We start from the raw sequence: 26,356 nt of genomic DNA, 5'->3' as shown, positions 1-26,356 counted from the left end.
GATTTTAGCTCCCTGAAGCCAACCCTGTAAGCCGTGTCATCAGTCGCCCCTCCCTCCGTCAGAGCAATGGCAGACAATCGTTCCGCGCCTTTTTTCTGTGCGGACGCCATACCAAGGCAAGCAAGGAGGCCGCTCAGCTCACTTTGGCAATTAGGAGCACATTAAACACCACACGCATTATCCAGCAGTATATGCAGCACCAGAACCTGGCAGAGCGATACCGGGTGAGGAGGCGACGTCAGCGCGGTCACGTGAGTGATGAGGACATGGACACAGATTTCTCTGAAAGCATGGGCCCTACCAATGCATGCATCATGGTGCTAATGGGGCAGGTTCATGCTGTGGAACGCCGATTCTGGGCTCGGGAAACAAGCACAGACTGGTGGGACCGCATAGTGTTGCAGGTCTGGGACGATTCCCAGTGGCTGCGAAACTTTCGCATGCGTAAGGGCACTTTCATGGAACTTTGTGACTTGCTTTCCCCTGCCCTAAGGCGCATGAATACCAAGATGAGAACAGCCCTCACAGTTGAGAAGCGAGTGGCGATAGCCCTGTGGAAGCTTGCAACGCCAGACAGCTACCGGTCAGTTGGGAATCAATTTGGAGTGGCAAATCTACTGTTGGGGCTGCTGTGATGCAAGTAGCCCACGCAATCAAAGATCTGCTGATATCAAGGGTAGTGACCCTGAGAAATGTGCAGGTCATAGTGGATGGCTTTGCTGCAATGGGATTCCCTAACTGTGGTGGGGCTATAGACAGAACCCATATCCCTATCTTGGCACCGGAGCACCAAGCCGGCAAGTACATAAACCGCAAGGGGTACTTTTCGATAGTGCTGCAAGCTCTGGTGGATCACAAGGGACGTTTCACCAACATCAACGTGGGATGGCCGGGAAAGGTACATGACGCTCGCATCTTCAGGAACTCTGGTCTGTTTCAAAAGCTGCAGGAAGGGACTTTATTCCCAGACCAGAAAATAACTCTTGGGGATGTTGAAATGCCTATATGTATCCTTGGGGACCCAGCCTACCCCTTAATGCCATGGCTCATGAAGCCGTACACAGGCAGCCTGGACAATAGTCAGGAGCTGTTCAACTACAGGCTGAGCAAGTGCAGAATGATGGTAGAATGTGCATTTGGACGTTTAAAGGCACGCTGGCGCAGTTTACTGACTCGCTTAGACCTCAGCGAAACCAATATTCCCACTGTTATTACTGCTTGCTGTGTGCTCCACAATATCTGTGAGAGTAAGGGGGAGATGTTTATGGCGGGGTGGGAGGTTGAGGCAAATCGCCTGGCTGCTGGTTATGCACAGCCAGACACCAGGGCGGTTAGAAGAGCACAGGAGGGCGCGGTACGCATCAGAGAAGCTTTGAAAACCAGTTTCATGACTGGCCAGGCTACGGTGTGAAAGTTCTGTTTGTTTCTCCTTGATGAAACCCCCCGCCCCTTGGTTCACTCTACTTCCCTGTAAGCTAACCACCCTCCCCTCCTCCCTTCGATCACCGCTTGCAGAGGCAATAAAGTCATTGTTGCTTCACATTCATGCATTCTTTATTTATTCATCACACAAATAGGGGGATGACTAGCAAGGTAGCCCAGGAGGGGTGGTGGAGGAGGGAAGGAAAATGCCACACAGCACTTTAAAAGTTTACAGCTTTAAAATTTATTGAATGCCAGCCTTCTTTTTTTTGGGCAATCCTCTGTGGCGGAGTGGCTGGTTGGCCGGTGGCCCCCCCACCGCATTCTTGGGCGTCTGGGTGTGGAGGCTATGGAACTTGGGGAGGAGGGTGGTTGGTTACACAGTGGCTGTAGTGGCAGTCTGTGCTCCAGCTGCTTTTGCTGCAGCTCAACCATACACTGGAGCATACTGGTTTGGTCCTCCAGCAGCCTCAGCATTGAATCCTGCCTCCTCTCATCACGCTGCCGCCACATTTGAGCTTCAGCCCTCTCTTCAGCCCGCCTCTTACTCTCTTCAGCCCGCCACCTCTCCTCCCGGTCATTTTGTGCTTTCCTGCACCCTGGCATTCGTCTGTGCTCTGTCAGTGTGGGAGGACAGCATGAGCTCGGAGAACTTTTCATCTCGAGTGCGTTTTTTTTCTTTCTAAGCTTCACTAGCCTCTGGGAAGGAGAAGATCCTGTGATCATTGAAACACATGCAGCTGGTGGAGAAAAAAAAAAGGGAAAGCGGTATTTAAAAAGACACATTTTATAAAACAGTGGCTACACTCTTTCAGGGTAAACCTTGCTGTTAACATTACATACATAGCACATGTGCTTTCGTTACAAGGTCGCATTTTGCCTCCCTCCACCGCGTGGCTACCCCCTCAACCCTCCCCCCTCCCTGTGGCTAACAGCGGGGAACATTTCTGTTTAGCCACAGGCAAACAGCCTGGCAAGAACGGGCTCCTGTGAGTGTCCCCTGAAGAAAAGCACTCTGTTTCAACCAGGTGACCATGAATGATATCTCACTCTCCTGAGGATAACACAAAGAGATAAAGAACGGATGTTGTTTGAACGCCAGCAAACATACACTGCAATGCTTTGTTGTACAATGACTCCCGAGTATGTGTTACTGGCCTGGAGTGGTAAAGTGTCCTACCATGAAGTCCTACCATGAGGTAAGGCTGCCGTCCCCGGAAACCTTTTGCAAAGGCTTTGGGAGTACATCCAGGAGAGCCACGAATGCCAGGGCAAAGTAATCCTTTCACATGCTTGCTTTTAAACCATGTATAGTATTTTAAAAGGTACACTCACCGGAGGTCCCTTCTCCGCCTGCTGGGTCCAGAAGGCAGCCTTGGGTGGGTTCGGGGGGTACTGGCTCCAGGTCCAGGGTGAGAAACCGTTCCTGGCTGTCGGGAAAACCGGTTTCTCCGCTTGCTTGCTGTGAGCTATCTACAACCTCATCATCATCTTCTTCGTCCCCAAAACCTGCTTCCGTATTGCCTCCATCTCCATTGAAGGAGTCAAACAACACGGCTGGGGTAGTGGTGGCTGAACCCCCTAAAATGGCATGCAGCTCATCATAGAAGCGGCATGTTTGAGGCTCTGACCCGGAGCGGCCGTTCGCCTCTCTGGTTTTCTGGTAGGCTTGCCTCAGCTCCTTCAGTTTCATGCGGCACTGCTTCGGGTCCCTGTTATGGCCTCTGTCCTTCATGCCCTGGGAGATTTTGACAAAGGTTTTGGCATTTCGAAAACTGGAATGGAGTTCTGATAGCACGGATTCCTCTCCCCATACAGCGATCAGATCTCATACCTCCCGTTCGGTCCATGCTGAAGCTCTTTTGCGATTCTGGGACTCCATCATGGTCACCTCTGCTGATGAGCCCTGCATGGTCACCTGCAGCTTGCCACGCTGGCCAAACAGGAAATGAGATTCAAAAGTTCGCGATTCTTTTCCTGTCTAGCTGGCCAGTGCATCTGAGTTGAGAGTGCTGTCCAGAGCGGTCACAATGGAGCACTCTGGGATAGCTCCCAGAGGCCAATACCGTTGAATTGTGTCCACAGTACCCCAAATTCGAGCCGGCAAGGCTGATTTAAGCGCTAATCCACTTGTCAGGGGTGTAGTAAGGAAATCGATTTTAAGAGCCCTTTAAGTCGAAATAAAGGGCTTCATCGTGTGGACGGGTGCAGGTTTACATGGATTTAATGCTGCTAAATTCGACCTAAAGTCCTAGTGTAGACCAGGGCAGAGAAATGTAGGGCTGGAAGGGCCCTCAAGAGGCCATACCCCTGCACTGAGGCAGGATTTAAGTATACCTAGACCATAATTTCTTGCCCTAGTCAATTGTATATAGAGCTGTATAGTGGGTAAAAGGACTCCTTTAAATGAAATCTCCACCTCCAACTGAACTTTTAGGCAAGACTCTTCAGATGCAGAGCCAGGTTTCTTGCTGAATACGTCAAACTAGATGTAGAAACCAGATTTGCAACTTTCTGTGACTTTTATCATTTCTGGTGTATAGAGCCTCTAGTGTCTACAAAATACAATGAAGTTTTTTATTAAAATAAACATACCATAGTATTTTATTAAAGGATTAAGTTGTGTGATTGATTGCTGCTTGGCATCTCTTCTTGTGGTAGCGGTGAAAATACTGTCTTGTGGCAAAAATCAGGAGAAAAATCAGTAACAATAAGGGTTGGGCCAAAAAATTAAAACGAATACTTTGTTCATCAGGAAGTGCTGCGATTTTTTTTTAAAGGAACTTTCATCTTGCATCCATGTGCATTAATCTCTTATCACAGACAGAAGTCAAATCCAAATTTCATAACCTGGATGCTTATGCCTCTAAGAAATCTTTCAGTGTGTGATAAAGTAGCTTTATACACCAACCATAATTTTTGTTCCCTTTGAATCTCAGTATGACCGAGGTTTAATTGTAAGGGGAAAATATCCGTTGGTTGTAGCACATTAATATTTGTTTTCCTATGAAGCATGCACACTAATAGGGCTTTAAATGGTGGTAACAACATTGGCTCCAACCGCTCCAAGCCAGTGCCTCCGGTTGGAGTTCAAGGGTATGTCTACACTGCAGCGGGAAGTGAGCCTCCTAACCCAGACAGAAACACCTGCTGAGCTAGCATGCTAAAAATAGCTGTATGAACATGTGGCTTCGGCCGTAGTACGGGCTCTTAACCTGACCCTCTTCGTCTGAGCTTGGGTGGTTAGCTTGAGTCTCTACCACAGCTGCAACATCCACACTTATTTTTAGCATGCTAGTTCCAGCCGAGCTAGTGTGAATCTGTCTACCCGGACTGGCAGATGAGCTCTCAGCTGCAGTGTGGACACAGACCTGCTGACTTCCCTGGGACTCCACGTGGCAGCTCATTGCAGAATCAGAATGAATGTTCCAATAATTATATTTAAATTTGCTGTCCTTTGATTTGTTTTGAAATGTTTAATTTCATTGTATTAAAAAACTATGGCATGTGTTAACTTAAATGGTTTTTAAAATCAGTTCTTCTATTAGGGAAAAACAAGCACATATAGACCTGAACTGATCTGGAGAGCCATAAGCAGAAACTGATGTTACTTGGGCATTTTTATGGAGGGGTTTATCATGATAAATGTCTGCATTGAAAAGTGTAGGCTTTTCTTTAACTGGACATAAGAGTTTATTTCAATTTAAATTAAAATGTACATTTATAAGGGTTTCAATCTCTGAATGTAAATATAAAACAGGTAAAATGCCAGCTCTCCTACAGACCACTGCAATGAGAACTGTAGTTTTTATTTTAAGTAGATCGAACTATGGAGATAACCAGGGTTCAAACTTGCCATAAATAGGTTTGAAGATGTCAGTCCAGTCCTTTGTAGATGCTTGTTCACCACTGTACAGTGAGGCACATTTGGCAATCTTGAGCTTGGGAAATACCCAGAATTAGAACAACATTGATTCTGCTGGATGAACTAAACTGGTAGTAAAAAGAAAAGGAGGACTTGTGGCACCTTAGAGACTAACCAATTTATTTGAGCATAAGCTTTTGTGAGCTACGGCTCACTTCATCGGATGGTAGTGTGGTGCAGTGTCTGGTATAATCACTTATTTATCACATTCCATATATAAGCAACCACTCATTTTTCCTTTTCATCCAAAAGGGTCCTGTATAGACATCGAGGTAATTTTTATTCACCAAAATCTTGTAAACTTCATATTTTCATCTCGCTCTGGCCATACAGGTATCCCAATTTACCTATATACAGTTTTAAAATGTACTAACTGGAAAATGCAGTATTTGCCTTTTTTCCTTCCTCTTACAATATTTCTCAATTGGTATATTTTTTTCTCCATTATAGCCAACTAATGGCATTAAACCAGTATGAGGTCCTAATGCCAGTAAGTCTCTTCCTATTTTAGCTTGATGTCTTTCACATGAGATTAGGGATATATGTGTAAGGCACAGTTTTATTGGACACACACTTGCTTCAAGAGTAATGTAAAGGGCAGGACCAAAAGTAGAGTGGCTTTAAATTTGCACTTAGATAATTTATAGTATAAGAATGTATACAAATTACCATCATAACATCTTGTCTTGATAGTCATTGCTTTAAGTAAAATTCTTCATATTTTTAGTGTCTAGCTCCCCAGACATAACACAGTCGTGTTAGCTGATTGAAATCCTCCTTTCCTACTCCACTTTTCTTATTCTTTTGACTTCTTAGGTCAGTATCTTGCTTTGACAAGTCAGTGATTCTTTCTTCTTCCTACTAAACAGGGGAAACAAGTCTTGATGTTGTCAGAGCAATGTAGGTTCTTACCCCTTAAGCCTATGCAATTGAGGAAACGTATATTTTGTCATTCATATCTATAATGTTGCTATATATAATGTACAGGAAAGTAATTCAGGTCAAATACTTCTATCTCCATTTTAATAGCTTTACATACAGTGCAAAAACTGCAGTCCATAAGGACCCTACAGTATGTGTGCCAATTGCAGTATACATGTGGCTTTCCGTATTACATATAGTAGGGGGGAAAACATATACTGTAGGCATGATCACCCCACACAGATATGGAAAAACGTTAATAGTAATGGCTACTGTGCTGATCCTGAGGGTCTTATTCAGAAAAAACTCCCATTCTAATAAAATGATTAATGAAGACTGCAGAACTGAGCCCTGCACTCCCAATGTGTATTTGACAGACCCCTTGGACTCCCAACAAGCAATACCTTAGTTCTCACTATATCAGCAGTTCTAAAATGAATTGGGCCATAAGAAAAGCTAACACACCCCCCCGCCCCCCGAAATAAAGCAAATGCTGGTACTTTCTATTCATTGGTAAGCAGACAATCTAATAGCCATGTATCAAGATAGTAATTAAGGTGCCAAAACAAACTTGTCTGTGAGTTTGTCCTAATGTGTTGCATTAATAATTAGCTCTAAATTATGCCTTTAGACATTGACTAGCCTTTGCCTTAATAATCATGTGTTTAAGTGTAATGTGTTCGTAGACGTTTGCATTTGGTAGGAAATACCCAGTACTGATATCCTAGCTTACCCTAATACACATTTTATTTCAGAAAGACACACAGGATGGAACATTTTTATTTTTGAATTGATCAGCTATAGTCAGATAAAGAGGTTTTAGTGCACAGGGCCCCATATTTCAGCAGAAATTTCACAAAGATGTTTAACAAGTCCATGCAATCAGAACTTTACTACAAAGCTGCTGCTACTCTGTTCTGAAGTTTGGTAGGGAAGCATCTTTCTTTTTCTCTAGACTAACTGTTCCTAAACAGTAGCCCACAGACTGCTCATGTGGTGTTGCTTTCCTCATTTCTCGATGCTATTCCTTCTAAAAGAAGCTTAAAATAAATTCATTTTTGTAACGTTATCTTTACATATTAGAAATCCCTGTCATTTGTACAGAGAATTTTCCATTCAGTGATCTCTATTAATGTGGTCCACTCTACGAACAAAAGTTTTAAAACCAGTTTCAAATATGGCCTAAGCCCCTGGATGCCAAATATTACCATGTGTAAGCTGTTTCATGAATCAAAACCAAAGTGAAATGAGCTGGTGATCTCAGTCTGTTTCTTTGGTGAAGGGCCTAACCAGGACACCTCACTCAGGCCTTGGCTGATGGGTTAATGGAGACCATCTGATCTGCAGCAGTGTTTGGGACTGAGATACATTGATGGCAGTGTGAGGAAGCTTGTGTGATTGGTGCCTATTCTATGGAGAAAGGGTGTGTTTCAGTTCATAGCCCTGTCAATGCCACTTACGTTGTGGACGCACTAATTTCATTTTTAAAGACAGATTATTTTATAAAAGTCCAAATAAAAATGGTGTATTCTAAAATATGTAGTGTGTGTAAGCTATTTGGTATTGGCAATGTGTGTTTGTACAGCATCTGGCATACTGGAACTATGCTATTGACAGGCCTAGAAGGTACAATTGTAATATCAATCCCTATGAAATCAACCTGAAATATTTTAACATTCTAAATATACAATGGTGTAAATTGTAAATACCTAAGGGACGGCACTCTCATAGGCGGCAAGTTATATGTGCCCGTGCTCCACCAATATTCAGGAACATGGACCCAGCTCCACCAGTGTTTGGGCTTATATTTTCAGAGCCGTACCATCCATAGGATGGACTGGGGCAACCGCTGCGGGCCCATGCTTTGGGGGGCCCTGCGTTTCAGGGGGATGTGGGGTTCAGGGAGCCCTGGAGGGTTAGCGGGGGCCTGGCACCGGCAGCTGCCAGAGACCCATCCCCAGCCTACGCAGCTCTGCCAAACCTCTTCCTGCCCCTTCTCTACCCCGCCCCCGCCCCAACACACTTCTTTCTGGCTTCCTCCCCCGAGCGACACCGGGCGCTGGCGGGATGGAGAGGAGTGGGGTGAGCTGGGGCTGGGTCACTTGCTGCTAAGCCCCCAGGCTGCCCTGGACCCTGTATCCCCCTGAAGCAAGGAACCCCTCAAAGCGTGGGGCCCGGGGCGGTTGCCCCAGGCCATCCTATGGATGGATGGCTCTGCCTGGACCCCTTCTGGGCACCACCAAAAATTATACAAACCAGGTGCCCCTGTGCATAGGCTATTACACTGAAAAATAAGTATTTACTCGTTGGAAAGGTTTCCCTTTTTCCTAAAGCGAATCTGCTAGTTTGAGCCGGCTTTTAAATTACTCTGCCAGGCTTCCAGGTGAACAACTAAAGATGCCCTTCCCTCCCGTGTGCATAGGGCAAGACTCCCGTTCAGGAGGCCGCTGCCCCCAAGGCCTCGCGTCCCTTTAGTGCAAGCCTCATGCCATGCCGCTGAGTGGTCTTATGAGCGGCGCCTCAGCCAGGGGCTGAACCGCAGCCCTTGAAGGCAGGCCAAGCAGCAGCCCTCCCTGGCAGGGTGGCGGGTGCTCTAACACCACCATGCACCCGCGCTAGGTCGAGCTAGAGAGAGCGCCCCCCCCCACGGCCCCGGGGGTCAGCCTCTGCGCAGTATGCTCTGTGCTTTGCCCGCCATTTTGGCTCAAAGGCGCCTCAGGCGCGCCCGTCCGCCCGCTCCCCCGGGCGCTGCGCAGGCTCCAAGCGAGGCCCAGGCGCGTGCTGGGAGCGGCCGCTCTCTCGGCGCCCAGCTCCTCCCGCCGCTTTGCGAGAATGACCAATCAGAAGATAGAGCCGTTCTCCTGCCAGCCAATGGGGGTGGGTCGCGCCGTGCGCTCCCGGAGCGAGGCTGTGAAGAACCGGCGGCAGCGCGGCGACGGGATCGTTAAGTTGGACGTTTGAGGCAAGCGAGGCCGCTCGTCTCGTGGGGGTCAGCGCATTGCCCCTCCCCCAGGTCTGTGCACGCGCCATTCGGTGCCTGTCCCCTGCTCCCCCCCTCGAGCGCCCCTCCTCGGGTGTGGGCCCTTCGGCGCCTGTCCCCCCCCTTCCCTCAGAGCGCCCCTCGGTGCCTGTCCTCTCCTCTCCTCCCCCCCCCGAGCGCCCCTCCTCGGGTGTGGGCCCTTCGGCGCCTGTCCCCCCCCTTCCCTCAGAGCGCCCCTCGGTGCCTGTCCTCTTCTCTCCTCCCCCACCCCGAGCGCCCCTCCTCGGGTGTGGGCCCTTCGGCGCCTGTCCCCCCCCCTTCCCTCAGAGCGCCCCTCGGTGCCTGTCCTCTCCTCTCCTCCCCCCCCCCCGAGCGCCCCTCCTCGGGTGTGGGCCCTTCGGCGCCTGTCCCCCCCCTTCCCTCAGAGCGCCCCTCGGTGCCTGTCCTCTCCTCTCCTCTCCTCCCCCCCCCCCGAGCGCCCCTCCTCGGGTGTGGGCCCTTCGGCGCCTGTCCCCCCCCTTCCCTCAGAGCGCCCCTCGGTGCCTGTCCTCTCCTCTCCTCCCCCCCCCCCCGAGCGCCCCTCCTCGGGTGCGGGCCCTTCGTCACCTATTCCCCCCCCCTTCCCTCAGAGCGCCCCTCGGTGCCTGTCCTCTTCCCCCCCCCCCCGAGCGCCCCTCCTCGGGTGCGGGCCCTTCGTCACCTATTCCCCCCCCCCTTCCCCCAGAGCGGCCCTCGGTGCCTGTCCTCTCCTCCCCCCCCCCCCCCCCGAGCGCCCCTCCTCGGGTGTGGGCCCTTCAGCGCCTGTCCCCCCCCTTCCCCCAGAGCGGCCCTCGGTGCCTGTCCTCTCCCCCCCCCCCCGAGCGCCCCTCCTCGGGTGCGGGCCCTTCAGCGCCTGTCCCCCCACTTCCCCCAGAGCGGCCCTCGGTACCTGTTCTCTCCTCTCCTCCCCCCCCCCGAGCGCCCCTCCTCGGGTGCGGGCCCTTCGTCACCTATTCCCCCCCCCTTCCCTCAGAGCGCCCCTCGGTGCCTGTCCTCTTCCTCCCCCCCCCCCCCCGAGCGCCCCTCCTCGGGTGCGGGCCCTTCGTCACCTATTCCCCCCCCCCTTCCCCCAGAGCGGCCCTCGGTGCCTGTCCTCTCCTCTCCTCCCCCCCCCCCGAGCGCCCCTCCTCGGGTGCGGGCCCTTCAGCGCCTGTCCCCCCCCTTCCCCCAGAGCGCCCCTCGGTGCCTGTCCTCTTCCCCCCCCCCCGAGCGCCCCTCCTCGGGTGCGGGCCCTTCGTCACCTATTCCCCCCCCCCTTCCCCCAGAGCGGCCCTCGGTGCCTGTCCTCTCCTCTCCTCCCCCCCCCCCCCGAGCGCCCCTCCTCGGGTGTGGGCCCTTCAGCGCCTGTCCCCCCCCTTCCCCCAGAGCGGCCCTCGGTGCCTGTCCTCTCCCCCCCCCCGAGCGCCCCTCCTCGGGTGTGGGCCCTTCAGCGCCTGTCCCCCCCCTTCCCCCAGAGCGGCCCTCGGTGCCTGTCCTCTCCCCTCCTCGGGTGCGGGCCCTTCAGCGCCTGTCCCCCCACTTCCCCCAGAGCGGCCCTCGGTACCTGTTCTCTCCTCTCCTCTCCTCCCCCCCCCGAGCGCCCCTCCTCGGGTGCGGGCCCTTCGTCACCTATTCCCCCCCCTTCCCCCAGAGCGCACCTCGGTGCCTGTTCTCTCCTCTCCTCCCCCCCCCCGAGCGCCCCTCCTCGGGTGTGGGCCCTTCAGCGCCTGTCCCCCCCCCTCTCCCCCAGAGCGCACCTCGGTGCCTGTCCTTCCCCCCCCCCCCCCCCCGAGTGCCCCTCCTCGGGTGCGGGCCCTTCAGCGCCTGTCCGCCCCCTTCCCTCAGAGCGCACCTCGGTGCCTGTCCTCTCCTCTCCTCCCCCCCCCCGAGCGCCCCTCCTCGGATGTGGGCCCTTCAGCGCCTGTCCCCCCCCCCCCAGAGCGCCCCTCGGTGCCTGTCCTCTCCTCTCCCCCCCCCGAGCGCCCCTCCTCGGGTGTGGGCCCTTCAGCGCCTATCCCCCCCTTCCCCCAGAGCGCCCCTCGGTGCCTGTCCTCTCCCCCCAAGCGCCCGTCCTCGGGTGTGGGCCCTTCAGTGCCTATTTCCCCCCACCCCCCCGTGCCCTGGCTGGTGTGCCCCCCAGCGCCTGTCCTGGGGCCTGTGCCCTCTGTCCTGGAGTGCCTGTTCTCGGGCCTGCTGCACTTGCTCCTTGGTCTGTGCTGGTCCCCTGGTGTGCCCCTCCCCCAGAGTACCCCTTCTGCCTCATGCAGCCTCCCCCTGTCTCTTCTTCCGCCGCTGCCTCCTGCCAGAAGTTGGGACTGGGCCACGGGAGGGTCACTCGGTGATGACCTGCTCTGTTCATTTTCTCTGGGGCCCCTAGCATTGGCCACTTTCGGAAGGGAGGATACTGGGCTAGGTGGTCTGACCGCTCTTATGTTCTCCCCCTGTTTATGCCCCCCCCATACCCACTCCTGCAACATGTGCTTCCAGGGGTAGGTTGCTTGTCTGCAAATCGGGAGAGTGGTGTTCAGTTCCCAGATCTGCGACTGGCTTCCTGTGTAACCTTGACAAGTCACAAACTCAGCAGGGTCTACTACACGATAGAGTTAGGTCAGCGTAAGGCAGCTTACATCAGCCTAACTGTAAGCGTCTACACTGAGGGCTTGTTTTCACAACCAAGGAGATCGAAGTTGCTGCAGTCGATGCAGCAGGTGTTGATTTTACTAGTCTAGTGAAGACCCGATAAATGAATGGCAGAGCGCACTCCGGTACTCCAGCTCCCTAAGAAGAGCAAGGGAAGTCTGCCAGAGAGTGTCTCCTGTCAACACAGTGCAGTGAAGACACCCCGAAGTCAATCTACGCCGCATCGACTCCAGCTAGGTTATTCACATAGGTGGAGTAGTGTAAATTAGGTCAACTTACCCCAATAGTGAAGACAAGCCTTAAAATGTTACTCCCAACTATGTAATTCACTTACTACACCAAGTTAACTCCACCTTGGTCGATGTAGTTAGGTCGATACAGCGTAGACACTGTGTTGCTTACACTGACTATTGCTGTCTTTCAGAAGTGTCCCACAGTGCCCCACACTGACAGTTAATTGGGTGCAAGCAGTCCTGGTGGGGATGAACCCCAGTGATACATGGAGCTTAGTTGGACATGCAAAAGAAATTTATTGTGGTGGCTGTAGGTTGATGTAACTTAGATTGACTTAATTTTGTAATGTAGACTTTCTTTGGGTGCCTTTCTTCCCAGTCTTTTCATTGGGGATAACAGCATTGCCTACCTTGGGGATACATACATTAAAGCTTCTGAGATGCTCAGGTACTCCCAAAAATGGGCTGTGTAAGACCTTAAGCTAGATAAATGCGCAACAGTGGCATTTTTGCCCCTCTCAGCACTCATAATGAATATCCTTTTATTTCAGTTAAATAATCTAATTTGGACCCGAAACCTAAGCAAGTTGCTGAGTGTGACTGGGCCCCCCGTTACAGTCAGTGGGGCTCCACACCTAATACATTTTTGGATTAAGGTCTAAATTACATTTCTTAATGAAATTAATAAATATGTTCCTGTTTGTAAAATAATTGTTTTGAGACAAATATTTGGAGAATCTCAATCTTCAAAATTAAATCTCTTTGGCGTTAATAACTGTTAAACAGCACTATGAAACACTAAACATTACTGTAACTAGGACATATTGAACAGCTTGTTGAAACAGTGGGGATGATGTGAATGTCATATGTAGAAAGCTGAGTGGACTGAATTTAGGAAGCATGAAGTAAGATGGGCACTTGTGATTTCTTTGATTATGTAGAAAAGTTGTGCATTGTATGCTTCAGATTAATTGCGGTTTTGTTGCTTGGGTTTTCAGCTTTTTGTTTGTTGAAGGGGGGGGCGGTTTGCTGCACACATCAGAGCTATCCAGTGTCTTGTACATTACTCATTTAAAAAAAAAAAACTTCGGGAGTATTAAGAGATTTCTTTAAACATCTGGAAAACTTGCAGTTCTCTGGAAGTGCAGTGGGGGACTAAATGTATTGTTAAGCACATACATAGTATTTACGTATGTTAAAAAGGTTTCCATGTCAGAAGGAGAGACTTTCTGACAGTTGCCATTTAGATTTTCCCAAATATTCCAAATATCAGATTTTTCAAAACTTTTTGAGTTGCCTTTTCCCTGTGTTTTTCAGAAGGGCTTGATAGAAGGTCTTATATCTAAAGGCAACACTGTCCACAGCATAAAATATTGGAAATGGGTAGTTAGACCTTGATCCTGTGATTCACTCTACACAGGCAGACTGCTCCGCCCATGTGGAGCTTCACTGAAATCAGTTGGTCTGTCCACTCAACAAGTAGCAGGATCATGGCCTTAATATTGGTATGTTTGAAACACCAGTATGTTATGGGCACCACAGAACTTTTAATTCATAGGAGCAATTTAGCACATGGCAGGTGAAAGCATTGTAGATTTACATCCCCGTTTACCATGCACGTAGTCTCCGTGTTAGGCATGTCCTAAGGCAGATTCTTCATCATGGATCTTTTCCTGTATTTTCAGATGTCTTTTTCCATCCTGAACCTCTGCAGTTGCTGCAACAAATGTATAGTCATCAAAGTAGCGAGCAGGGATCTAGCCTTCTGAGACTCAACAGCTGATGTTGCAGCACAGGTTTTCAGAGGATTAAGTAATAGAAAGACATTTCCCTCTTCCATTTTTACATTATCACTGCTATACTGGTAGCTCAGATTTAATTTAAGGCTTGGATTTTCATTTGAAATATATTCTAGTGTACGTTTGCATGTTCACATAATATTTGAACATATTAGTTTGCTAGTTATGTAGTGAGTTAGTAGAAAACACTGAAATTCAAAGTAATATTTTTTTTAAATCTCAGAGATAAATTCGCTTTTTTGTAGATCCCATTAATGCAGGATGAGAGATTTGCCTTCAAATCCTGCTTTTTTGTGTTAATCTTTTAAATTTGATTTTGCGTTACTGTCCTGAGGATGGGGGAAATGATTTATTTTCCATTCCTATGATTTTACTGTTTCCAGTGTGCTAGTCGTGCTAGTCAGAAAAGCCTGAAGTATTAGAATTGGTAGATATTACCTACTAGTCCTTACCTGTAAATTTAACTAAGCCCTAAAATTAAGACATTAAAGTTGATGGACAAAATTTAACAGTTTTGTGAGTGGGTAATAAGTTGTACTCCTGTTTAAAATGCGCTGAATTGGGGCCATTATGTTCAAGGTGGCTGAGAAATGATTGCATTGGAAAACATAACACAGAATTTCATGACTTTCCATATTTAAAATCTCGACCATAACATTATGTTAATGAAGTTCTCTGAATTTATTGTGTAAATATTTCATATTGAAATGAGCTAATGGGTGGGCGATCAAACGGATTGAGCAGTATGAAGTTTGCTATTTGCCTTATGCATTTATCAGACGAGGTCTCTGTGATAGTTGATTGAAAATACAGTAGATGAATACAATAGATTAATATACGAAAAAAGAAAAATGGTCAGAAATCCCACAAAAATGTTTGTTGATAATGCTGTTAATTTTCCAATGGATGCATCATATAGAGTAAAAAGGAACGTGTGGCATCATTTGTGTGCTCAAGTTTCTGTATTTGGGTAGTGGTTGTATTTCTTGGGGAATAACAGTTACCAATAACAGCCTTACTTTAGTAAGCAAAATATATTCATTATTTCCTTAGGAAATAGTACTGAAGAAATGATATCATACAGTAAACAAAAAATCAGTAAGATGGAGAAATAGATAGCCTTTGTCAGTGCAGAAATCTGCCCACACCTTTTCCCTTTGTCACCTCAGTTGTCAGATACTATACCCTTTCTTGTTTTTTGTGTCAAAGCTGGATGTTTCTAATTACTAGATATTAACAATGATGTTTTACTCCCATAAACATGTAAATGAGCAAGAAGTAATATGGTGCAAGTTTGAGTAGAACATGGGAGTTTTGTGAATGAGTTTCTTTAATCCAGTGTTTTTAACTTTACTAAATTTTACTAATTTTTTGTTTGCATTTCAGGATTCATTGTGCATATAGCTGTTTTTGGCATACTGTCACCAGGTCACATGTGTGGACTAAATGCCACAAATCTTAAATCATGTCATGTCCATCTTATTTTAATGAAATTTCACCAATAGTGCCGGTGTTGTCTGTAAGGCCTGCTATTTCTGAGGGAATCACTTACTCAGCACCCCCTTTATATTTTCATCCGGGAACAACTGCTCAGTTCACTATATTTGAACCACTCTCCAATCCTCTGATATCAAACCCCTATGTATTATTGCCCTCTGTCCAACCAGTTGCTCTTACTCCTGGGGCAACGAGATGTCATTACTGGAGAACTAGTACTACTGCAATGAATGCTTCTGGAATACATGTTCTAGAGAATCATAATACTTTTTCTAAAACGCCAGGTGAGTTAGTTCTGCTTTCATTAGGTTAGTAATATCTCTATACAGTAGTGTTTTGAGAATCTCCATAAAAACAAACATGTTATATTCAAAACCTGTTTAAGGCAATATGAAATATATTGTGGGATTTTATAATAAATATATTATTGTAACCAGAAATCAGTTCCCTGTGCATGAACTGCATGCAGGATTGGGACCACATTAGGAAAAATCTTTTTTTCTATGCTGCAAAATAACTGTTTATGTAGTACATATTAAATATACGGTATTTGAGATTGGCAAATCAGACAAGACAAAAAATGTACGTCAGTTAGCTGCCACTCTGACAAGTGAAACGATACCATATTTGAAATATTAATATTTTATTTCTCTTTTGAAAAAGTATTTTTAGGCTTCATGCTGAAGATCAACATTTATAGCATTACATGAGTATAGATACAAATGTCAAGAATCCATAACTTGAAGTTGTATGGAAGAATAATTGTTAAAATGAAAGATTAACTGTTCAGTTTTTGGAAAAACTTTACACCTGTCTGTGTACTGCAATATGCTTTGCTTTGATCTGCCAAAATCAGCTGAGTTGCTTCTGATATTGGTTCTTGGGATAAAACTTTTTAGGACTGTCAGCAGGGTATTTTCTGTAGAGGAGAAATGCACTTCTTTTGGCAGTTTTAGACCCAGAGATTGGCTGCAGGACACAATGCTGTCTCCTTTGTCTGGCGAGCCTTTAACTGAGGCTTTGAATTAAGATATGATATTGTAGGGAATCAATTCTTTGAGTAAAAGAAATGTAAATTTTACCATGAAAATGGTGGGGCGTGGCTATCCTGTACAGTTGGTATTGCTTTAATTTTGTATTTTTAAAAAAATTGTTAGGAGCCCAGTTGCTGTGATAGTGTCTTGTTTCAATAAAATCAAATTGAAGTTAATGGTGTTTACAAATAACTGAGTTAAATGGATACTGTTACAGACTCATAATGTTTTCCTGGACTTTCTGGTCTTGTCTTATAGGTGAGTTACACTATTTGAATTTTTTCACATGCAGTAAAATTAGATTGGACTTTTGGCTCATATGTTGTGAAATTGAGGTTAATTGGGTGGATAGATTAAATCTGGAATGTATATAAAATTACCACAGCAAGATAAAAGTTAACATGGCACTTCCATTCTGTATCTCTATTTTTACTTGCTTTAGAAATTGAGAAATTTCTCAATTTATAATACTTAGGACTGAAATTTCTTATGCTTTCTTTTAGTTCTGAATGCTAGAAAATCTAATCATTCAGTTTTGAGGTTGTTCTGTCATGAACAAGGGAGAGAACATTTTTAAGCTGTTACAGGTTTTTTTTATTTTAAACCTTTAAACTTGGTCTATATATAATCCTGAATGAGGAATGTATGTGTGATATATGCACACTTGGCAGTGTCTGAGGAAAATCTGGTTTTGTAATAATGATGATCTGGATATTTAAAAACGGAAGAGTGGTCATGTAGTTAGGAACTTCGCTTGAGAGATCCAGGTTTGTTTCCCTGATCTACCACAGACTTCCTGTGTACCTTTGGACAAGTCACTTAGAGCTTGTCTACAGGAATGTTTCGTTCAGGGCAAGCTGGAGTGTGAATCTACCCCATACTAGCCTGCCATGGACTAAATGTAAATGACACCCTGCTCATGTGTATTAACAGTTTGTTAAAGCGCTTTGGTCAGTTCTGTTTCAAAGAGAATGGAGTCAAAACATATTAACAAACGGTTAATGTTTCTCAGAAAGATACACATGGACAGTTAACCTGATGCAGGATAAGGTGCAGAGTAGATTCACATCCCAGCTTGCCATGAACTAATTGTTCATGTAGACAAGTCTTTAGTTTCTCTGTGCTTCAGTTTCCCATCTTAAAATGGAATAATAGTACTTCCTTACCTCGCAGAACTGATGAGAGGAAAAATACATTCAAGACTATGATGTACTCAGATGTTATGATAATGCAATCCATGTAAGTATCTTATACAGATAAAATAGGGTGCAGAGCATCTTTGTATGTGTCTATTAATCAGGATCTTTTACTTAGGCTATGTCTACACTGGCAACTGAATGACAAAACTTTTGTCTTTCAGAGGTGTTAAAACACACACAGGTTTCAGAGTAACAGCCGTGTTAGTCTGTATTCGCAAAAAGAAAAGGAGGACTTGTGGCACCTTAGAGGCTAACCAATTTATTTGCGCATAAGCTTTCGTGAGCTACAGCTCACTTCATCGGATGCATCGCCTTGATTATCATGCACATTGTAGGGAGAGTGGTCACTTTGGATAAGCTATTACCAGCAGGAGAGTGAGTTTGTGTGTGTGGTTTTTGGAAAAAGCGGGGGGGGGTGAGAACCTGTATTTGTGCTGGAAATGGCCCACCTTGATTATCATACACATTGTAAAGAGAGTGGTCCCTTTGGATGGGCTATTACCAGCAGGACAGTGGGATGGGAGGAGGTATTGTTTCATGGTCTCTGTGTATATAATGTCTTCTGCAGTTTCCACAGTATGCATCCGATGAAGTGAGCTGTAGCTCACGAAAGCTTATGCTCAAATAAATTGGTTAGTCTCTAAGGTGCCACAAGTACTCCTTTTCTTTTTTTGAAAACACACACACACATCCTGAAAGAAACAAGTTTTGCCAACGACAAGCACCGCTCCTGCCGTTGGGGGTGGAAGATTTTTGTTGGCAGGAGAGCTGACAAACAGCAGCTACAGTGTGTGCCTTTTAGCCGCATGGCTGTAGTGACACAGCTGTGTTACTAAAAGATGCGAAGTGTAGACCTAGCTTAGAGTGCATATAGCTCAGCATCACCTTGATGCTGCAATAGTTACTGTCCTTCAGTCTTCAACTTGTATGTATGTACCAGTTTATAAAATTTTTAACTGATTTCCTAGAAATTCAAATTATATTGTAGATGTACTGTTGCATCCTGGGATGAGTAAATTCTTGAAGTAATAGCTACAAATGAAGGAGCAGTGTTTGAAAGTAGATGGCCTTACTGGTCAAATAGGCCTAATCTTATTTGATTTTACCCTTTAAGAATATTATGACATTGGATAGATGATGTGTAAGTTAGAGTATCACCCTTCCTGGAGTTTGTGCTTTATTTCTTGGTTGGAGTTTGAAAACTCCATTCCACTGTGACAATTTCCACATAATTTACGCTTTCATTAAATAAAGTTTGTAGCCATTATAGTTGCCATGGTAACCCTACAAATATTAACGTAATGTAAATTTGTGTAGTGCTGAGTTCCTGAATCTGAAGACATCTCTGGTATTTTTGTCATTGCTTATGGCTTTCATAGAATATCATAGAATATCAGGGTTGGAGGGGACCTCAGGAGGTCATGTAGTCCAACCCTGAGCAGCAGCAACTAAAATTAACAACTTTAGTCAGTTTGACTTAAGCTACTCGGAATCCTCTGTGTAGTAGTGAAATGGTCAATCATTTCAGTTTCATTCTTATGTTGTATGTGAAAGCTAAGCACTGCGGCCAAAGCATGTAAGCTATTGTCGCTGGACCACTTGGTGACCTTCCTCTTCTTTCCTCCAACCCCTCCTCATTCACCTGATGGGTATAGCTCTCTGCTTACTAGATGTCTAGTAAAATCTCAAATCCGTTTCTTGATACAATGGCTGTTCTTAATGCTACAGAATAATTTTTTTAAACAGGACTTTATTTTGAAATGGCTTGTTTTGCTGGCTTGGTTTTTGTCTGGTGTTATAAAAACACCTTGTGGCGAGAGCCCTGCATGGATACAAATTTATATGCACAGATGCGGATATCCACAGATAGAAATCGGTATCTGCTGAACTGCAGGGCTCTCCCGGGAACCGCAGCAGCGAAAGGAGCAGAAAGTGGGGCCGCCACTCCCAGTGCCCTGGGTTGGAAGCTCCTCCGGCTGTACCGCCCCTAGCCCTGTCCTCTGGTGAGGCTTTACAGACCCCAGACAGGTGACACAGCTGCGTGGAAGGACTGGGGGCCAGGCTGGGGGCGGTACAGATGCACTGGAGGAGCTGCTGGCTCGGGGCACTGGCTCCCAGGAGCGGCGGCCCCAAGTTCTGCTCCTTTCACCATTGCGGTTCCTGAGAGAGCCCTGCGGTTCAGTGGATACCAATTTATTTCCACGCAGGGCTCTACTTCTAGCCTAGTAGTAATTTGCAGTACTACTAGAAGAATCGAGTTTGATTTCTGCTCCTTTCTTTGCTCTTAGAGGGCATAAGTAAAAAGAAAAACTCACTAGCCTATAAAAAGAAAAGGAGGACTTGTGGCACCTTAGAGACTAACAAATTTATTTGAGCATAAGCTTTCGTGAGTGAGCTGTAGCTCACAAAAGCTTATGCTCCAATAAATTTGTTAGTCTCGAATGTGCCACAAGTCCTCCTTTTCTTTTTGCGGATACAGACTAACATGGCTGCTACTCTGAAACCTGTCACTAGCCCATAGTAACACCATGATAAGTTGTGTGTAAAACCACAAAAAGAGGAAATTCTAATAAAACCAGTTTGTAAATGCAATAATCCATGTTTATGTTGAGATTTTTAACTACACAGAAATCAGGAAATTCAAACTTAATGTTTTCACCAAAAAAATTAAAGCACAACTGAAGTGATTAGTTTAAAAAAAAAAAGCTATCCAAATAACAGTTCACTAAATAAAAATATGTACATCTGCAAAGCTTGTTATAATAATTACCTATCACTGTTTCATTGTTTGTTCAGTGTTAAGGCTGTTTTCTTTATCAGTTAGAGGTAGCGTCTTTAATTCCCAGCAGAGGGAAACTTAGAAGGGAATGGATTTCGTTTCCCATTAGAAAGCATTGTTGTTAGAAAGTTTCCAAACTATTACTTTCTCTGAAGTTACTGTTTGTGCAGGATTTTTACTCTTGAGTCTCAGCGAACTTTTGCAAAATGGGTAGAACTTAAGCTTTTTGGCCCCGAAGGTAGTGCATGACATTCTCCTCAGGGTACCCAGAATGATATGCCACTGTGTTACTACTTTGCCTCAGCAAGAGTGAGCTTTGCTGGAGCTTAAACTGTGTGTTAACTCACTGCCACACCAGCAAACTCCTTGAGACTCCACCAGTCTTAACCTTACCTTTCAGGTAATAATCAGTGAACGCAAGTTCCGCAGAGATGTCTACCTGCAGTGTCTGGTCCCTCTCTCTCAGCACTCACAAATTAAGTTTATTGCCTCCAAAGAGAAAGTGCACACCACAGTGTGTCGGTTTTGCTGAGGTCCCACACTTGACTTTAATATACAGCAATGAGATGGTTTTGTAATAAAACAAGAATAAGTTTATTAATAAAGAACACAGATTTAAGTGATACCAAGCAAGAATAAAAAAGAGAGAAAAGATTACAAACAAAAAACACACCTTCAAGTGACTGAAATGTAATCCTAACAAGCTATATCTTTGCCTAAAACAGTTTCTCTCTTACATCAAGCTATCAGCAACTCCAGCCCTTCCAATACAAGGATCTGCTTTTCACAGAATTAGAAGGTGCTATCCCTTTGTCCCTTACGTGATGGATAACCAGAATGTCTTTTTGCTCCCCTTATATGTCCCAAAGTCTTTGCCTCAAGAGTCAGGAAGACCTCTTGGGGTTCAAGCTGGGGTGTGTCTCCAGGTGTGCTCGCCAAGCTGTTTACTCTGCTGCTTGTTAGCTGGATTGCTTTGTTTACCTTGTATGTAAATGTACTACTTTAATTGTCATTTGTAATCAAGCCTGGCATACCCGTAAATCCACATTCCATTGTCTAGGGCAGGCTTGTTTGTTATTGCCTCCAAAATGTATTTCTAGCACGCATACATAACTTTTTATACACCTCTCTTACGATATTCTTGACCAGCATACCAGTTTTAATAGGATACCATACAAGACACTGTTTGGCTAAATATTCTGACAGCAGTATGTTGTGTGCTCTTTGCCAGTGGGCATAAAGGGGTTCTTAGAGATGTGAGTCAGCTACCACTTCCCCACTCATTGTTAATCAGGCACTTGCTGAACTTCCAGTTGTTGTCCAGTAAAACGGTTCTTTTTTGACATAATTCAGCAAAGTAACTCCCCACAGGAACATTTCTTCAGCTCCCACACCAATTCCATATCCCTTGATTCCATCGCTGTGTGGAACTTGCTTTTCAGCACTCCTTTGCATTTGTTTAGCACTTCTGTGCTTTGTGTCATAAGGCCTTGATTTCTTGCCTCGAGGTCCTCGGTCCTTTTGTTTTGGTGTTCGTGCCATGTCACCTTTTGTTTTACCTCTGAACTTTAGGGATTCCTTCAGTGTTTCTTCATGAGGTTTATGTGATTTGCCTCAAGACCTTGGTTTCTTTTTGGGATCGTAGCCTTTTTTGTCTGGGTTTTTGACATTTTTGTCTTGAAGCCTTATTTGTTACTTTGCGCTTGAGGATGCTTTCCTTGAGTCATCAGCATTTGGCTATGACACTCTAGCTCCTGTGAAGCTAAACAATAACGATGAAATACAATTATAGAAGTGTAAAACTGCAGAACTATATAAGACATGTTGATCCGAACTACTCTTTTGTGCCTTTTTTTCTTTCATGCCTTTCCAGTTCCTAATGGACAACAAAAGTGTCTTCCTAAAGACATCCATAGTCAATAGCATTTTCAGCAAATAGGGAGCATGCCAATATGAATTCTTTTGTTTCAAAGGATAATGTCCTCTGATCTGTTTGAACCCAATCAAAATCCTAGGTATTTTTCATCAGTGAGAGCCATGACTTCCTGTATAAAGTTCCACCAATCTCTCTTCTTCCTTTAATCTTCAGGAAGTTGATGCAGGACAGAGCTCACATTCTCATAACTTTATCTTTTGCTTACCAATTCTGGTATTTAGATTCACTTGCTGTGACAAGTGGACTTTCCATTTTCTTGCTGTTATCTTCAGAGCTTGTTTCAGAACTTAGGGCCAAATCTGTCTTCTAGATTCAGATTCATTCCTTGTAGCAATATGGATCTTTGCACCTGGGTAAATATACATTTCCAAAGCTCAGATGACGTACAGCAAGTTTGTCATAAGTGTCGTAAGCCATCTATCTGTTATACAAAATTATACTTAAAGTGGTTTCCTATTGAGCAAGAAACAGCGATATAGCCACTTTAATCTTGCTCTGTTCCAAGCACACTGGACTATTTAGTGTCTCTTCAAAAGAAGTGTGGGGTGGCTTTTGTCTCTGAGATTAATCCTTTTACTGCAGGAGTTTTTAATCAAGTTCTAAGAAGCTTGTTTTTGTTCATGACACTGTAAATAAATAAACAAAACACCCTAATTACAGAATATCTTCTCTTTGGGTTTGTGCTCCTAACAAGAGACAGGTGAGATTCCCCCTTAGCTCTGAAGATTTTTGGGTTTCTCAAATTCCAGCTTCCCAGGTGAAACTGCCCCCACCACAACACCGTGTACAGGCAGTATGAAGAGAAATTTGGTGTGATGCAGCCAGTGCTCTTGATCTCTGACCACTTTGCAGCAAAGTCTCTGGCTGTTTTTTCCCCTGCCTATTGTATTTTATTTTGAGATGTGTTTTGATCTTTTGAGTTGTAATAAGTTGGAATATTTTGATGACTGTATGTTTAAGGAACAAGAAATTACTTGTAATTTTGTTTCTTTGAAGTTAACTTTTCACAGGATTCCCACTTACCTATCCCACCTCCCCTTACAGTTTGGGGTTCCATTCCAAGTTGATGTATTGCTGGTAGGACATTATACCATATCCATCCTTCAAATGAGGAGGTGGCTTTCCATCAGCACTTGCAGGATTCCTGGTTCTTGGGAGACATAGGACTCCACTCTTTCACTTCCATCTGCCTTTTTTTAGACAAGCTCCACTCATTTAAAATAGTTTCTGGGGTATAAGTCGTCTCCTCTGGCACAACTTTACTCCAATACTGTATCAAAACTATTTGCATGTTATCATGACTTCAGTAATGTACGATGTAAATTTCTCACTGTATACCAATAAAAGAACTGATGGTTCAGCTCAGAAATAAATATTTCATAGAATCATAGAAGATTAGGTTTGGAAGAGACCTCGGGAGGTCATCTAGTCCAACCCCCTGCTCAAAGCAGGTCCAGCCCCAACTAAATCATTCCAGCCAGGGCTTTGTCAAGCCGGGGCCTTAAAAAGTTTTAAGTGTGAGAAAAGTGAGAAGATGGAAAGTTTACTTTGCCTCCTTTGCTTGTGTGATAAGAGAAGGAGCAGTGTTTCATCTAACTGGGTTGTGGGGACATCTGGAATTATATTAGATAAAATGTGTTTTCATTATACTTAAAATAAGTTAAAAATAGCAGATCTTTCTGGGGATTTTTCATGGTCTACCTGATGACTTCTGAGTGAAATTTTCTGTTTTTAGAGAGTATCAGAGGAGTAGCCGTGTTAGTCTGGATCTGTAAAAACAGGCAAAGAGTCCTGTGGCACCTTATAGACTAACAGACATACTGGAGCATAAGCTTTCGTGGGTGAATACCCACTTGACGAAGTGGGTATTCGCCCATGAAAGCTTATGCTCCAATACGTCCGTTAGTCTATAAGGTGCCACAGGACTCTTTGCCTGTTTTTAGGCACCATACAACTCTGACTTTACCACAATATAGTTGATCACAGCATGATACCATTTCTATTTTATCTGACAAAATGTTTTATACATTGACATATTTTTGTGCATTATAATTCATTTTGAACTTCTCTTCTTATTTTTAATCAGGTGAGAAACCAATAAATAAAAACAAGTCGTTGACTTCAAGATTTTATAGTGAAAGTGAATTGGAAGAAACTGTGTTTGAGCTGATTGCTTCTAGTGACAACTCTGATACTTGGACCATGGAACAAAGAGAAAACATCAGTGATAAGAGTAAAACAGGAGTCTTCACTGAGCCATCCTATGCAATAGACAAGTCTGATAAAATTGACTGCGTTGATTCTCTGTCCCGTGAACTTGCAGAGGGTGTCAACTGCTCTGTTTCAGGCCAGGCATATTCCATAAATGTCTCAGAATTAAAGTTTCCAGATGAAAGCTTAGCTTGTTTTAGTTCATCACTAGATGCAGAACTTGAAACTTACAATAAAATAAGAGAGAGGATTTCCAAAGTATATGAAGACAAAAGTGAAGCTGGTATGTTGGGAAAGGTCTGCAACAATATACATTTCAGTTACAAGGAGAGTGACGACAGACACAAGAGTGATGTAGATGAAGACTCACAACTAGAGTATCACAGTGCTGAAGAACAAGATTATTCTGATCAAAATACCTCATATATGCATTTTGAGCAAATTAAAACTCTAAGGATGCAAAATTCAGAAATTCCGGAGTTGGTAGATCCACTTTATGAAGTTGTATGTGATGGAGCCATAGGTGGGCAAAATCCTGTTAGCAAATTAGGTGATGGTTCTTTTGCCTCAGATTATGGTGCTGTTGATGAGTTCTATAATAAAGCAGCTATACCAGAATACTCAAAAACATCTCAGGACTCCATGTTACTGATGGATTACAAAGGCCTGAAATATGAAAATCATGAGGAGGAACAAACTGATGATACATATCATAGTATACTTGGTGAAAATTCATTTGAAAGTGATACTGTTGTGAATAGAGAAAGGGCTTATCAAAAATCACTCTCCATGAGCAGTTCAGAAAATCAACAAAAGATGAAAGCTGTTTCTTTTTGTGATGATGCACCGTCATCACAAATGGCTATACAAAAAGTCTTTAAAATGAAAGATGGTCACAGCACTAACAGCATGTTGCAGAACCATGGAAATACTTGCGTATTACCATGGGAAAGATCTTCTGTGACATCCACACAGATTTCTCGCAAAAATGCAGATGATTCAATTTCTTGTAGTTGTGAAGAATCATTTTTGCCTGTATTTAATTCTGATTGTCGTGGTTGCAGCCAGAAGACTGTTGAGAGGAAACCAGATTTTTCTTTTGCAATCCCCAGAATTCCAATGAAAGATGGTCATTTGTCTTGTGTGGAAGTTATAGATAAGTATGCTGGTGATAGTACCAGACATCAAGTAGATTTTCCTAACTCAGAAATCAAGTGTCTCACATGCTTGAATAATGCTACAAGTAATAATAAAGTTACAGTTAACCAGACTGTTGATGCAAGTTCTGATTTTAGGGCTTGTTTCACTACAAGTAGAGCTACTAGTGCAAATGCTTCTGTGGTATCTAAAGCAAACAACACAAAGTTAACAATGATGAACAAAATCAAGTCTGAAGAATGGCAGACTGAGACCTGTAGAAGTGTTGCCTGCAATACAGATTTGTCATGTGTAGGTGGCAATATGGAGCAGATTGCCTCATGGCTTGCTGAGACATGGGAAAATTGTATCTACAGTGAAATCCCAACAACTGAATGGAATTCCCAAATTAAGGTAATTTTGAGCTCACTGAGCAACTCAAAATAAACTCAGTTTTTAAAACAAAATAATTATATTTGTAACTCTTTCGGTGTCAGTAAATGCAGATGGTATAATTATTTTCCTTTAAATGATGATTGTTTCTAGGATCCTTTGGAGTTGAAAAATAAGTTGAGTGTCAGAGATTTAAGAGAAAATCCTGAAAGGTATGTCATAAATTATAAAT

The 26,356-nt window shown here is 44.6% G+C and overlaps 1 protein-coding gene across 2 annotated transcripts in view; it reads left to right on the top strand.

The window, feature by feature from the left end:
- Window positions 1–9,086: 9,086 nt before the first annotated feature.
- RBM44 (RNA binding motif protein 44) overlaps window positions 9,087–26,356 on the top strand; it is a 44,779-nt gene continuing 27,509 nt past the window's right edge. The window contains exons 1-4 of one of the 2 annotated variants that reach the window (XM_084643325.1): window positions 9,087–9,281; window positions 15,325–15,719; window positions 24,470–26,145; window positions 26,278–26,336. In XM_084643325.1, the coding sequence (XP_084499451.1) occupies window positions 15,404–15,719; window positions 24,470–26,145; window positions 26,278–26,336 (2,051 nt within the window). In that variant the 5' untranslated portion in view covers window positions 9,087–9,281; window positions 15,325–15,403. The remainder of the gene's footprint in view (window positions 9,282–15,324; window positions 15,720–24,469; window positions 26,146–26,277; window positions 26,337–26,356) is intronic. The other variant, XM_084643326.1, reaches the window with a different exon arrangement.

This window comes from Lepidochelys olivacea (assembly GCF_965140295.1).
Source record: "Lepidochelys olivacea isolate rLepOli2 genome assembly, chromosome: 11".
NCBI classification, from domain to species: Eukaryota; Metazoa; Chordata; order Testudines; family Cheloniidae; genus Lepidochelys; species Lepidochelys olivacea.
The sequence above is the reverse complement of the archived record's forward strand: the minus strand, read 5'-3'. Positions and strand labels throughout refer to the sequence as shown.